This window comes from Myotis brandtii, unplaced genomic scaffold (assembly GCF_000412655.1).
Source record: "Myotis brandtii unplaced genomic scaffold, ASM41265v1 scaffold43, whole genome shotgun sequence".
In the NCBI taxonomy this organism is placed as follows: Eukaryota; Metazoa; Chordata; class Mammalia; order Chiroptera; family Vespertilionidae; genus Myotis; species Myotis brandtii.
The window spans coordinates 789,812-805,381 of record NW_005366455.1 but is presented as its reverse complement, the minus strand read 5'-3'; the positions used below and the strand labels follow the sequence as shown (position 1 = coordinate 805,381).

Below are 15,570 nucleotides of genomic sequence, written 5' to 3'. Positions count from 1 at the left end.
ATCCCATAACCTAATGGATTTTTTTTTCATTTTAAACATTTAAAAACGCCCCTTTGTCTCTTTATTTTGCATTTTGTTCAATGGATGAAGGCTTCTGTACACTTGTTACTAATGTTCTTCTTGTTGTTCTTGTTGTCATGATTTGCTTTGATTCGCAGATGATGATAGGAGCATCATGACAGAACAGTTAGAAACTATTCCTAAAGAGGAGAAAGCTGAAAAGGAAGCTCGGAGACCATCTCTCGAGAAACATAGAAAAGAAAAGCCTTTTAAAACCGGGAGAGGCAGAATTTCCACTCCTGAAAGAAAAGTAGCTAAAAAGGAACCTAGCACAGTCTCCAGAGATGAAGTGAGAAGGAAAAAAGGTTCATTTAACAATCACTTCTTTAAAAATGTTTGTGAAGTAATTCGTTATTACTCTTTTTATAGAAGAAACTTCTAACAGTGGTAACTATGTAATGAAATTTTGTTCGGTTTTGCTCCAAGTGTTTATTTTCTCCTGATGGTGTGCTTTTTGTGTTTTCTTATTCATAGCAGTTTATAAGAAGGCTGAACTTGCTAAAAAAACAGAAGTTCAGGCCCACTCTCCCTCCAGGAAATTCATTTTAAAACCTGCTATCAAATATACTAGACCAACTCATCTCTCCTGTGTTAAGCGGAAAACGACAGGTGACTGTTCAATTCTGCAATGTGGCTGGCAAACATAGACATGTTTTGTTTTGTTTTTGTTTTTTAAATTTCATTACCGTAGCAGCTTCTTCATTTTATTTTTCTTCCAAAAATATCTCAGTAGTCGTGAACGATTTCAGCTATTACGTGTCTTGTATCATTATTCTTTTTTTTTTTCCCTCCCTGCAGAAGAGGTCATGACCATCTGTTTCTTTGTCATGCTCAGACTTAACAGTGATTGTATCTTGGCATTGTGCTCTAGTGTCACGTTCTGGGGATTCCTATTTTCATTCTGTGTGTTTGGTTAGACGATGGCGATGAATATAACCGTGGTATGCATTCTCATTATTTTGCTTATTTATCTCCCTCATGCTTAAACCCATACGTATTTGTCCTATTTTCTAAATTGTTACTGCCAAATCTGTTACTGATGTTGATGAACTTACTAAAAACCACCAAGAATGCATAGTGATTTAGAGATTGAAAATGAAAAGCAAATCTGAGTTAAAATAGTGGTTGCAAAATTACTTTGCTTTGGATGAAAGAGGGGGAAGAAAAAGAAAATGAAATTATCTGGTAATCTCCTCAGATTTTATTTCTCAGATTCGCAAATTATAAAGGTTTTTCAATCTATTGTATGTATCTCTCAGCTGACATTTCACCATTGGGCTTTTCTTAAATGTGTTGGGTCCTATATAATTCAGTGTTCAGTAATCAAAGATAAAACTCTCTCTCCCCACAACATTTCTTAGAGTTTAGGTGTATTTCTATTTTACTGACTTCTTATTTTTTTCTTCTTCAAATATACTTTTTTTTTTACTGTTGAAAAAGTGATGGAGTGAAGGAGCACAGCATGTTACAAATCATATAAAAGCCATCAAATATCTATAATGCAAACTCCATTCCTAAATTATAGTATTATTTATTTAAATGTATAATTATACTATGATAATCTTAATTTATGATATATTTCATTTTAGCATTTGTTAAGTGGCATACTTGCAGTCTACAAAATTAGGTATCAGATTGCTAAATCGGGAAGGAATATTTTGCTTTCCATTATACATTAGACGTGCCTTTTTATAAACATTCAGATGGATTTAAATGTTAAGAGCAGCATTAACCTTTATAAAAAAAATATCCAGGTTATTGATGGTTTTGTGGTAGCTGCTAATAATCTCAAGTATTTTGTATTTGTGTCCTTCATATCGGAATCGTTTAATGTGCTTTTCTTCAAGAACTAGTCTCAAAGGTGGTATTTGAAAGTGGAAGACTTCTAATTGTGCACAAACACTGATAATAAAGATTCAGGATGAGAATCTATTTAATAGTTAGGAATTGACATGCCATCTCTAAATCTTATATCCACATATTAGATCATTTTTCATTAAACCTTCAATTTTTCTTCTAGTTAGCCAGATACTTGGGCAGGCAGAAACTCTTGGTTTGGGCATAAAAATCCTTTATTCTACCTGAAAGGATGAAAGAATATATCAGGATTGTGGAATTTCAGAGGAAATGTCAAATGGCGTGGTGAAGTACCTACATGTCATTTCTATTCAAGATCTTTGTACTAATTAGGATCTTCCTTAGTTTATTCAAAGGTTAATACTCAAGCAGAAAGCATACACCAAACAGGGTGACATTGGCTTGTAGCAAACTCTATGGCACAGAAATTTGAAAAAAATAGAAATAGTAAGGATACATCATTTCCACAGCTTCTTCCTAAAAAAAAAAAAAAAAAAAATCAGTTCCAGAATCTGTGAATAATCTTACTAGCCAATCCTAAATAGCATGTAGCATATTGTAGACAGTTATTATTTTTGTGTTAGAGCTGCAGATGGCATAAGGAACTTTCTGAAACTCATTTGAAATGCTTATAAGGATAAGTATTCTTCTGCCCCCCACTGGGGATTTCTCTTTTATGAAAGAAAATTAAGGAGGAAGTAAATATGCAAGCTTGCCTCTTTAATTTTAAGCACAACTTTTAAATGCAGATCATTTTCCAAAACACAAAGGATTGTTTTCAGTCATGAGAGATATTTAAAGTCAAGTCAGGTAAGTCATCGACAGAAAATACGCTGGAGATAATGGAGTTTTAAATTGACACCAGAAGTATAAACGAGTAGCAAGAAAAACAGCAGTAACAGATGTGGTAATGATTTCATTCAGTAAGTTCATGTGTAGGGCATGTTCTATATTACCGAAGTCGAAGCTCTCTCATGTTTTCTCTCTTTGACAACCTCTTTTTCTTCCCTTCTCTGCTCATGTGATATGTTTCACATCGATCAAGTGTGTCATTCATATTGTGAAGTGAAAGGGTGCAGAGGGAAAAGGGGTTGGCTGACCAAGAGAGTTTGGAATATGAAAGGCAGAAGTACCTGAAGGTATGCCAATGGCTACAAAAAGAGGGTTTGGGAGTCTTCATGAGCTCTCTTTTTTATATCATGCCAACCGGAGAAACCAGCCAGTCCCCTTTTCCTTAAATTCCATAGCATTCAGATTGCTATTCTGTGACTCCCGTTCTAAAGGATCTATCCTCATGTAGTAGTGATGTAAAGATAACATTAGTAACCAGTAGAAAATTATTTGGTGTGCTTACCTGTGCTTTGGTAAACCCTGGGCTATATTAATGAGCACACCGTATAGTGGAGTGTTGTTATTATTCAGGTTTCTTTAGGTTACTGAGTTTGAGTCTCAAAATAAGCAAAATTTTGCTTTGCATTAGGCTGTTGACACAACTGACTGTCCAAAGTGTATTGAGAAAAGCATGTGTGTGGTGGTTAGCCATTAAGTTTGGGGTCATCTGTGTCTTCTCTCTCCCACAGCAGCAGGTGGTGAATCCTATCAGGTTCCCAGTGTATTTAAACAGGCAAAGGACAAAGTCTCTGTGAGTAAAATAACTTTTTCCCTGTTCTTCACTTGTAGCTCCTCTTGGTATTAGTGGCCATGTTTTACTAACTTTAGATATAATTTAGACTTTAGCTGTTTACTCTTAGCTGTCATTGTAAATCAGAATGATTCTGGGTGGCATTCGGGCATGTCTTAATGTCTTCTGGGATGACTTGTCCTTGGTGAAGGCTGCTCTTTATTAGGAAGACAAAACATATGAAACAGCACAATGATCTGGTAAAAAGGAGGGAGCCCAATTATTTATTTCTCATAGATTCAAGATAAACCATTATAATCAACACAAAATTAAATTTTATAATACATATTTATTATGTCTATCTACCAAATAAGAATCTGAGCAAATTAAGCATGTAGATGAGCAAAAGTTAGTAAAAATATATTATTAACCCCTTTATCTAAAGACAACTACAGTTACCATTTTGATGTAAAATCTTTGTTTTTTTCTACACATTTGTAGGTTTAATAACAAAAGCACAGCGTATCAGTTGTTTAATTAAACAGTAAACAGAATTCCATGTCACTGAACATTCTTATACATTCTCTTAATGACTATATCACATTGCATTTTATTTATTCATAGTATATACTTAACTCCCTATTATTCAAACTATATTTTTGTTAATTTTTAGCAATATTACTATGCAGAAATCATTTTTTGCTCAATCCTATAAATGCATCCCTGTGCATTCCCTGTAGTGAAATTATTGTTTCAAGAAGAAGGTCCATATTTAAAGTTTTTGATCGAGATTATCAGATTGTCCTCCATTAAGAGTCTACTGACTTTTATGTCCAGCTGTATATAAAAGTGCCCACGTTCACCATGGTTACTAGTTATTCCTATACTTTTTCTATATTTCTCAAGTTATGAAGATGAAATATCTTATTGTTCTAATTTGGTTGTATTGATGATATTTAACTTCTTTATATGTTTAAAAATCTTTTTTGTTTTTATTTTATGAACTTTATTTTTATATTATTAACCATATTTTTAAAACTTTCAAAAGACCTAAGTCAACATGACTTTTCTTATTGAAAGAAAAATTGTAAAGAGTAGTAATAAAATCCTAAAATTACAACAGATCATTTGAATTATGTTAATTAGTAACATATCACAGTGTTCTCAGCCAACATGTATGATGCATGAATCACAATTCTTTGTTTAGCTTTTTAAAAACAAGTAAGATTTTAGACTTCCACTTTTTATTTATTGTGAAAAATAGGAATTCATTTTTAATGACAGCCAGACTTTTATATAATCCTGAACACAAGGAGCTTTATGTTGATAAAAACATAAATAGATATATATTTATTTAATTTTTATATAGATGTTTATAGTCTTGAACATATGGCAAGCAACAGAATCCATTTATTGCTTTGGTAAATATTAGTGTTTATTTTGAAAACACTGTGATTTTAAGATTTGTATATCTTCACTTTCTGTTTCTGATGAGCAACTAGTCAGTTGTGGTGTTTAAGAGCAGGGCTAGAACAGACCAGGCCCAATATTAACTATATTACCTTTTCTTCCTGTGTCTTCATTTCCAAAAAATAATGGAAGGAGTAAAAATTCCTATATCATAAGTTAACTGTAAATATTAAATATAGTAATTTTATAAAATAGTGCCTAGAACATAGTATTTAACAGTGATAGTTGCTATTATTGTTGTTGTTGTTGTTATTATTATTTGAAAGGTGGAAATCTTTGGCAGCAGATATGGAAAGTAAATTTGAGCTTTCCCCCATTAGGGAAAGAATGTTTCCATGTACATTGTTTGAAAAATGTTTAGGAAATTTTCTTAAAGTGCCTTTGCCTTTAAATAATTCAACAGGAATTGACATTCAATGCTTACACGTAAGACAGAAACCATACACATCTTCTGACACAAAAATGAACCTTTTTCCCTTGTAAATACCCATCTCATTTTTCTGAGGAAAATTAGACCACCATTCTTTCCAGCTGTTTTTCATTTAACATCCCTCTTTTTCCTTCCTTGTAACCTCATTTTTTTCTGTTCCCTAAAACCCTAAGATAAACTTTTATTTTTCTTTGATATTCAGTACACCCATCAGAACAGTTATCTCCAATTTTTCAATTGACCTTTATTGTGAACCTGACCGTAAACCTTCATTTCATTTTGATTTTTTGTTCATTTTATTTTGTTTTTAGCATCAAATTAATAGTTTTCTTTTATAATTTGTGGCAATTCAGTCACTCAGTTTTCTTTCCTATATTCACACTTTTGAAATTCACTATTTTGTGGGTAGCATCAATAAAAATTAAAAATGACTTCTGCTGACCCTGTTAACACTTCCCAGACAAGGTGCTGGCTCTGTAAAACAGGAAGTGAATTGTGCAACCAGTGACAAGTTCTGCCTGTTAAAGTGGCTACAGAAACTTGAGATAAAAAAAAAATCTCAGTTTCAAGTGCTATTTTTAAACAACTAAATCATATTAATTATTTGAAGATAAAATATCCTTGGCTTTGTCATACTTGTCTGCATATTTAATAGAGTTTCCCAAGAGACACTGGGCATGCCAGCATAGCTTACTTTCAAAACCATTGGCATCCAACCCACTTACTTAAACTTGCCCACAATCTCTCCCTGGGTTATCAACACCTACAAATTCAGTCTTGGATTTTTATGGGCAGTCTCTTCAGTGCTGACTTTCATTTTTGGAATTTATAACACATCATACAAACTGTGGCCCATGAGTAAAAATGTTATGAATTGTATGGCATAACTTAATCCCCAGTTTGCATTTTACTCATAAAATAAACTCATATATAAACTCTGAAGTTTTCTGATGAAATTAATGTATATAATCTAAAATATATATTTTCTCAACTTAAAAAAATTTTAATTATTAGATTTTAAATATACCTTATTTTTTTGTTGTTGTTTTTTTTTAATTTCAGAGAGGAAGGGAGAGGGAGAGAGATAGAAACATCAATGATGAGAGAGAATCATTGATTGGCTGCCTCCTGCATACAACCCACTGGGGATCGAGCCCGCAACCCAGGCATGTGCCCTGACTGAGAATCAAACCTTGAACTCCTGGTTCATAGGTTGATGCTCAACCACTGAGCCACACCGGCCAGGCTTATACCTTGTTCTAAAGTTCTTGAAATGTGACCACAATATTAGTTATATATACATCTTAAGAGCTATGTTTATCAAAGGAACAATTCCAACAAACTCACAAGATAGTATCATCTAAGATAGTATCATGTAAGATCTATGGATTAATCAGAGACTTTATACATAGAATGCATAAAGAATACTTTAATCTATATTCTCATATGTGAGTATTCCTAAGTTTAAAAGAGGTGTTCAATGAAAATCTCTCATTCTCATATAAATATACATCTTTGTCATCATTTATAACCATTTATCATGTGTTCTTATTAAAAATATACATTTAATTTTTTATATGTTTATACATTTTTAAATTTTCCTTTTATTTCATAGTTTGGTTTATTTTGTGCTTTTGTTTGTTTTCTTTCATGGCTAGAATTCTACCTTGTCAAAGATTCCTGCCTTACAGGGTAACACAAAGTCCCCAAGATGCAGCTCAGCCTGCCCTAGTCCAACTAAAAGGACTACATTTTCTGACAGTTTTTTAATACAGCCCTCCTCAGCGGGCTCCACAGACCGTTTGCCATACTCAGAATCAGGGAACAAGGTAAGGCAGCAGGTCAGTCAAAGGCGCAGAAAGGAATATAATTTGGGAAGAGGACAGGATTTAATAAATGAATGAAAGCAAACACTTTAAATTCTGACTGGGGTGACATTTAAATAATAGACCTTTATGAAAAAACAAATACAAATTAAAAGCTTGAGCAGCTATGAATAGTCTAACCATTAAAAAACTAGAAACCCATTATTAATTTATTATTTATTTGAAATTTAACAAAATTTCAAATGCAAACAAAATATATTAAACATATTGCATGTAGCATATTTTATATATATATATATACAATCTAATATATATATTGCATAATCTAATAATACCAAATTATATTATATACTAAAGGCCCGGTGCACAAATCCGTGGATTCGTGCACCGGTAGGGTCCCTCGGCCTGGCATGTACCCTCTTGCAATTCGGGACCCCTCAGTGGATGTTGGAGGCCTGGTGCATGGTTTCAGCCCAATCCCCACAGGCCAGGCCGCGGGACCCCACTGGTGCAGGAATCCATGCATCAGGCCTCTAGTATACATATAAGATTTTTGGTTAATCTCTTCCCGCCCGCCACCCCACCCCCGCTCTTCTCTCTGAGATTCATCAGACTGATCTATGTTTCCATGCCTGTGCATTGAGCATCTGCCCTCTGGTGGTCGGTGCGCATCATGGCTACCGGTTGAACAGTTGAATGGTCAGATGGTCGCTTAGGCGTTTGTATATATATAGACAATACAGTAGAGAGTTTGGATTTGGCATCAGACACATCAGGATTTAATACTAACCTCTGTTACCTAACAACTTGAAAAAATTATATAAACTGATTAAACCTGTCTCCTTGGCTATAAAATGCATATGATTTTTGTGCTGAGAATTAAATTATAAGTGGATATAAAAGTGCTTCCAGTTCCTATGACATAAGTGCACGATGTATGCAAGGGTCATTGTTAGGAATATTATGCATGCAATGCCCTACTGCCATTCCTTTCTGATTAATAAATTATCATGCTAATGTAGATTTTTCAGTAAAATTATTAATTCACTAAAATTACTTGAGTAAATTCATTTTGCCTATATTATCAATTAGGATTGGAACTTCATAATCAATTATTAACACTAAATCCAAAGTAATCCATTTTTAACAAACCTCTAGGCAAATATGAATTCTAAGTTTTGAAGTAGAAATGCTTATAAGCATGTGAAATTCAGTAGTGTGTATTAAAGAAATTAATCTATCAGCACAGGAGGAAAAATAGCCAGATCAACGTAATCACCTTGTATAATTAAAAATAAAGGTTCACAAGAATCCAACGTTCTTTTGTCCCCCCCCTCACCCGCCGCCCCACCATCAGGATGGAGTAACCAAGAGCCCAGAAAAGCGCTCATCTCTGCCAAGACCCTCCTCCATCCTCCCTCCTCGGAGAGCTGTATCGGGAGACAGAGACGAGAACTCCTTCTCTCTCAACAGTTCCTTCTCCTCTTCAGCACGGCGGACCACTAGTAGGTTCTTTTGGTTTGTCTTCCTTTCTAATCATGTTTCTAAAATCCCATAAGTAGAGCAGAACTTACGTATGTATGCCTTACATTTGTCAAAACGTGCTTTAAAATCAGATTGCATTTGTCCTGAGGATCAGGAAATTTAGACTGTTGAGGGGTCCTAAGAGCTGTTTGAGTCAAAACGATTCATGGCGGAAATGAGTACATACTGCTTTGTTATTCATTAAATGGGATTGGGACAAAGTTGTTTTTCTCAGAATATATTTCCCTCTTCTTTCACATTTAGAGTAAAAATAAATTTGAAAGAAGTAATTAAGAAAACCTGTAGTCGGGTGTTTAGAAAATATATAGCTATAGAAAATTAACCCTTAAAATCTAACTGGAAAGTCAACAATCAAAACCTAGGATCCTGCTCAATTTGTTTAAGAATTTGCCTTCCAATCAGGCTGTAAACAGAGCATGTTCTGTGCCAGAGCTTCCGTTTCTTTAGACTGATGGCCCATCATGTACTGGTTGGTAGTTATCACCGTGTATGTAAAGACTGTAAAAATGTTCTAATCATTCATTACCTTCTTATATGTTGTGTTGCTACCAAGACTATCTAGTAAAGACTGGGTTCAAATTACCTTCACAAATATGTTTCTATTACACCAAAAATAGCTACCATTTACTGAGACATGGAGATGCTAAAATCTTAAGACACATTTTCCACGCAATTTAATTAACAAAGCTAATGGTTAGGTATTAATAACCTCACTAAATCTTCTAATGAGAAAACTGACCTTTTAGAAAGTGTAACTTGTCCAATGCTATACAGCTAGTAAGTGGTTGAATTTGGCTGTCAGCCCACTGATCATTTCACAACCTGTCCTCATAAAGTCTTCTCTATATTTATTTGGAAGAAATAGTTCCAGAGAATTGCTCTATAGAATCCCTTGGAAAATCGTACAGTATCTCTGTAACTTAAAAATCATTACAAAATGGTGGAAACGTTTGAAAAAATAGTATCTGTCATTAAGATCTATTACAAAATGGTGGAAATTGCCACTGCTATCACATTATAGTTGACTTCACCACTTACTTTTTATTAAATTTTTAGTAATTAGCCCACTTGAAATGTAACCATGACATTTAAACCGTGCTTTTGTCTACAATGAAAATGTTTGTTATATTAGAGCAATTGTGCTGTACATCATTTAGCTTCATGAAGTATTAACATCCTTTGAAATATGTGCTAGAAAAACTTTGAAAGCATTAAAACTCTTTTTTCCTTAGCAAAAATAAAGTGTTCAAATGAAATTGGAAAGAATGCATTTAAGAGTTAGTCATCTCCAGAGATAAGACTTCAGCTCAGATATCTGGAGTTGGAATTGGGCATAACCCCGGGGGTGTTAAGACAAGACAAATGTATCAAGTACTCCCCAAATGTATACCATGAATCATGCCTCTATTTGTTGCTATGGAAACAAATGGTACTTCCTCCATAAATCTACAACTTCCAGCCACTGTGCTCTGCCCTTTAAAATGTATCTGCATATAAATTGCTTTTTTGTTCTGAGTCAATCTATTTTGATTTTCTAACTTTACTTACATAAGCATGTTGCATTGTATTATTTGATAATGAACATAACTGATACTCTAAGGAAAGGGTTTGTTTCATCTCCACATAGCAATAGCTAAAAGGCACATTGACAATTAGAAGAGTGTGATTTGCCTGTCATCTTTTTAACTGCACACAAGAATATTCTGGCAGTTGGTACAGCTATTGAAAAGATTTGAAAGGAACAATGCTATACCGGAAGTTCATTTAGCCCCAAAGGAGGAAAAGACATTTTCATTGAGGAGCTGACAAGATAAATGGGGGTGCCATTTAATAAAGTAACTTGTAAATATTTTAAATTTTTTAATCTTTATTGTTGAAGGTACTACATATGTCTCCTTTTCCCCCCATTGACCTCTCTCACCCCCTCCCACCCCTTTTTAGTTGTTTTTGTATCTTAAATTTAACCTTTTTAAATTTCAGAACATATAAGAAACACTCAAATGTGTCATTTTGACGACTAGATCATCATTTATTGCAATAAAAATGATTATATCTATTGAACATCAGTGTTAATGGCATAATATTAGTGATTCCCCCCTCATTCTCCAGATGTAACTCAAAACCTTTATTCTTTAGTTTTCCAAAGCTTAAAGCCTTTTTCTAAAAGTATAGCAATGACTCTTATTTTAAAAAATATCTTTAATAAAAATTGTTATTCACATCCAACATATTACATCAGCTTAATCTCTATAAAGTCAAACAAACAAACAAAAAAAACAAACACCTCAGCACACTTGGATCAATTCTGAATCCAATTCGTACTATTTTAAAAAGAAAATATATTGTATACCTCCTGTGTTCAGATCCCACTGGGTACAGTGACAAATAATACAGAGAAGATCCCTCTCCCTCAAAGACCTGAGTTACTCGGAGGTGAGGAAGTCATAGAGAAAACATTTGAGGCAGAAATACAGTTCTGCAGAAGGACATAGTGATTGATTCAAGCCTGCATCCAAAACTTGGTCATAAACAAGCTTTGTAGAAAAGAAGCTACAGGCAAGTTGGGTGTGATTGTATCATCCTGGTCTCAAAATACGATTTTGTTGAAAGCAATAAAAATCACAGAATGCACACTAATTTATCACTTCAGTCTCTTCATATCTCATTTCATATTGTTAGTTGACGAGTTTACCTGTTTTGCCCTTATGTTACAAAACCAAAAGGACATAGGGCAACTTTCAATTAATATGTGAAAACTGTTCACTGAAAGAGGAAATAAAATTATTCTGTTTCTCCAGGAAATTAAACCTAGGCCAGTGAGTAGCTCTATGTTGCCTATACATCACAATTGTCTTAGAAGCTCTGTGGAGCTCACTACTTGTAAATATTTAAGCAAATATTAATTGTCCCCCTTCTCAGGAAGAACTTCCTGCAACAGTGGTCAATTACATTAGATGACTCTATGTCCTCTTCACTTCATTGGTTTTAAACTTAATGAGTCATTGCCCTAACCGGTTTGGCTCAGTGGATGGAGCATCGGCCTGCGGGCTAAAAGGTCCCAGGTTTGATTCCGGTCAAGGGCATGTACCTTGGTTGCGGGCACATCCCCAGTAGGAGGTGTGCAGGAGGCAGCTGGTCGATGTTTCTCTCTCATCGATGTTTCTAACTCTTTATCCCTCTCCTGTCCTCTCTGTAAAAAATCAATAAAATATATATTTTTTAAAAACTTAATGAGTCATATCTTTATCCTCTCTACAGGATTTCTAGAAGATTCATTGATTTTTACAAAGTACCACATACTCAGTAGTAAAAAATAAAAATCATGTCCTTTCTATAAAATACAACAAAAGAGTTTGTATAATCAATGTAAATAATGTAAATAAGTGGTCTATAAATGAAATCAATGTATTATTCTAAGAGAAAAGATTTTTATGTTAAGAAAAAGATAAATAGCCCAGGCGGTGTTGCACAGTGGTTGAGCGACGAACTATGAGGAGATCATGGTTCAATTCTCAGGCAGGGCACATGCCTGGGTTGTGGGCTCTATCCCCAGTAGGGGGCCTGCAGGAAGCAGCCCATCAGTGATTCTCTCTCATCATTGATGTTTTTATCTCTCTCTCCCTCTCCCTTCCTCTCTAAAGTCAATAAAAAGTATATTTAAAAAGAAAAACTTAAAAAATATTAAGAAGCTAGAATTTAATATTGTCTGGGTAAATGAGCCTCAATGTCCTCATTTTTAAATTAGGGATAATAAGAGGTCCCTCTAGCTATTGTATTTTTTGTATTTTGTTTTTGTTTGTTTAGTTGGTTGGTTGGTTGGTTGGTTGGTATTTTGGTGGTCACAAAAGTGTTTCGAAATTTGTAAGGTATACTTTTATTTATATCATTCTTTCAAAAAAAAAGGTTTGAAATGTCATTCAAAATACATTTTAAAAGATAATATGAGGCAAACATAGTATAAGAAATGGGGGGAAAGGAGTCAAATGATAAAGTGAGACTAAAGTCAAATTGAGGCCAAAAAAAAAATTGTATCTTGCAATATCTTGAATAATTGGCCATGAGAGATTATTGATTTGACTTCAAATTACCAAACTAGTAATGAGGGTAGAGGAGTAAACACAATCAGAAACAAGATTTACTGTGAATATAATGTTAAAAACATCCTAGTTTTCTAAGGAGATAAATGGACTTTTTTTTTGGGTATTAAGAACTAAGACAACTTTCCTTATAAAGAAAATACATGATATTGTAGACAATGTCTGACATCATTGAATGGCTTTCAGTAAACACATTTGCAACTCACAGTGCTCTTCAATATAAGATGAGGGGACACCATTGAAACGTAATCCAATAATTTTCTACATAGTCCAAAAGTATGTGATTTAAGTCACAGTTTTACATTGAATGTCCACCTGGATATCAGAATGAAGTTACTGCACAGAGCAATGGTCTGCATACCATTTGAGGGAACTTCAGTAAATATGAACCCACATAAGATTAAGGGCAGACTCTTTTTGCAACTAATGGCAGATCCATATGCCTTAATGATTACCCAGGTAAAAAAAACAGTTTTTGACACATTCATAATAGAATTAAGAAAAATCAGCAAAACTCAAGTTTTATTCTTGCATTGACAGCAATGCATGTTCAAAAAACTGTACTAGGTAATGACCATAAAAGAGGAGGCTTACATTTTTTAGCATTGTGATTCATAGCTATTCTAAATACTTCAGAAACTTAACTTCAGTAAATATGAACCCACATAAGATTAAGGGCAGACTCTTTTTGCAACTAATGGCAGATCCATATGCCTTAATGATTACCCAGGTAAAAAAAACAGTTTTTGACACATTCATAATAGAATTAAGAAAAATCAGCAAAACTCAAGTTTTATTCTTGCATTGACAGCAATGCATGTTCAAAAAACTGTACCAGGTAATGACCATAAAAGACAAGGCTTACATTTTTTAGCGTTGTGATTCATAGATACTCTAAATACTTCAGAAACTTCATGCATTATAAATGCTAACAATTGTGAGAAGAAGGATACGTTAAGGAGAGCTTTTTAATGCTGAATTTTTGGTTTTGCTTTTTATTTGTTCATATAGGGTCAGAGCCGATTCGCAGAGCAGGAAAAAGTGGCACTTCAACACCCACTACCCCTGGATCAACCGCCATTACTCCTGGCACCCCACCAAGCTACTCTTCACGCACCCCAGGCACTCCTGGAACCCCTAGCTACCCCAGGACCCCTCACACACCAGGAACCCCCAAATCTGCCATCTTGGTGCCCAGTGAGAAGAAAGTCGCCATCATCCGTACTCCTCCAAAGTCTCCTGCTACTCCTAAGCAGCTTCGGCTTATTAACCAACCACTGCCAGACCTGAAGAATGTCAAGTCTAAAATCGGATCAACAGACAACATCAAATACCAGCCTAAAGGGGGGCAGGTAAGAATCATATGAATACGTATTTGCTGCCAGGTATAAAATCCACTAATTATTATGATGCCTTCCTCATAATATAAGCTAACAGTTCTTACAGAAAAAGGGAGATGGAGTTACTGGTTTGATTTATGGCCAAGAGTTTGGAACTTATCCGAGAAAGCTAGCTTATAAAATATAATGAAAATCACCGGACATATTTATTTCTATTAACAAATATGGTTACTATTGGATAAAAATTGTTGTGACCATGTAAGAGAAACTTTTATTTGGTTGCCTAACAGATCTTTTCTAAATGTATCTCTATTGCCTTATGGATTTTAACTGAAGAGATTAAAATGGCATTTCTGATATAAGTTGACAGCATTCTGTTTTAGATCCTGACTGTGAGCTCATCTGACTATATTTTAGTGATTCCACTTTCACCTCCTTCCTTCTTCCCCAAGGATTTCCTAGGAAGTCTTCTACCATTTTCTCATGTTCACTCCAAATCAGAGCATTCTTTACCAAGTTTCTTCTCTGGCTGAGGTTGCCGAACATTGCAAAGGACGAATATTCATGTTGATAATAAATAGACAGTCTATATGGTTTTGATGAATACAGTTGTACTAGAACCCTATTTAAGATTAATTGTCTTGGGAATTCAACAACTTTTCAAGTTGAGAAGCCTTATTATTTGCCCCAATTTGTACATTTTTTGCTCTTCTAGATGTATAGGTTTTGTGCTCTTAGCCATCATCTTTCCTTTTAAAGTCCTGTCTTTTATTGGCAAGAGGCTGTTCTGCTCAATGGCTTAGTTCAGTGAGGCAAATCAATGCCTAGTGTCATAGATAACCTAGCTGAAGATATGAGGAGACTGATAGAAGCAATAAAGTTCATCTTTTTTAGCTGAAACAAATTCACTCTATTGGAAAGAATACATACAATCCTGGATTCAGTGTAGACAGTGATCTTGGCTAATTTAACTTAAGACAAAGGTAAGACTATCTTATTAAGTGCATTGATTTGAAACTATCTAAATGTAGTTAGCTCCCTAATCTACATTAAATCTAAATTTTAGAATAAATAACATTACTTTTTAAGAACACAGTTACTTGATTAAACAAAGTTAGGAAAAATAATTTCTCTAAATGCATGGCATAAAAACATTTAGGCAACAACTCAATGAATGGCTCTTTATACCTTTTCTATGTATTTCTGATAGGCACATTGATTTATATGAAATATGCGTAGGCGTTTTGACAGGTTTCTTGTTTTTATCAGTCTTATGAAGATTAGTATACACTGCATATTTCTTTTACCCTTATGATAGTTGAAA

General features: G+C 34.2%; 1 protein-coding gene across 13 annotated transcripts in view; it reads left to right on the top strand.

Moving 5' to 3' along the window:
- Positions 1 to 15,570, top strand: part of MAP2 (microtubule-associated protein 2) — a 172,174-nt gene that overhangs the window by 143,542 nt on the left and 13,062 nt on the right. For 7 of the 13 annotated variants that reach the window (XM_014546060.1, XM_005874199.2, XM_014546059.1 and 4 more), the window contains 6 exons: positions 159 to 365; positions 535 to 669; positions 3,498 to 3,559; positions 7,097 to 7,267; positions 8,622 to 8,769; positions 13,918 to 14,258. In XM_014546060.1, coding sequence (XP_014401546.1) covers positions 159 to 365; positions 535 to 669; positions 3,498 to 3,559; positions 7,097 to 7,267; positions 8,622 to 8,769; positions 13,918 to 14,258 — 1,064 coding nt within the window. The remainder of the gene's footprint in view (positions 1 to 158; positions 366 to 534; positions 670 to 3,497; positions 3,560 to 7,096; positions 7,268 to 8,621; positions 8,770 to 13,917; positions 14,259 to 15,570) is intronic. The other 6 variants (XM_014546063.1, XM_005874194.2, XM_005874195.2 and 3 more) reach the window with 3 other exon arrangements.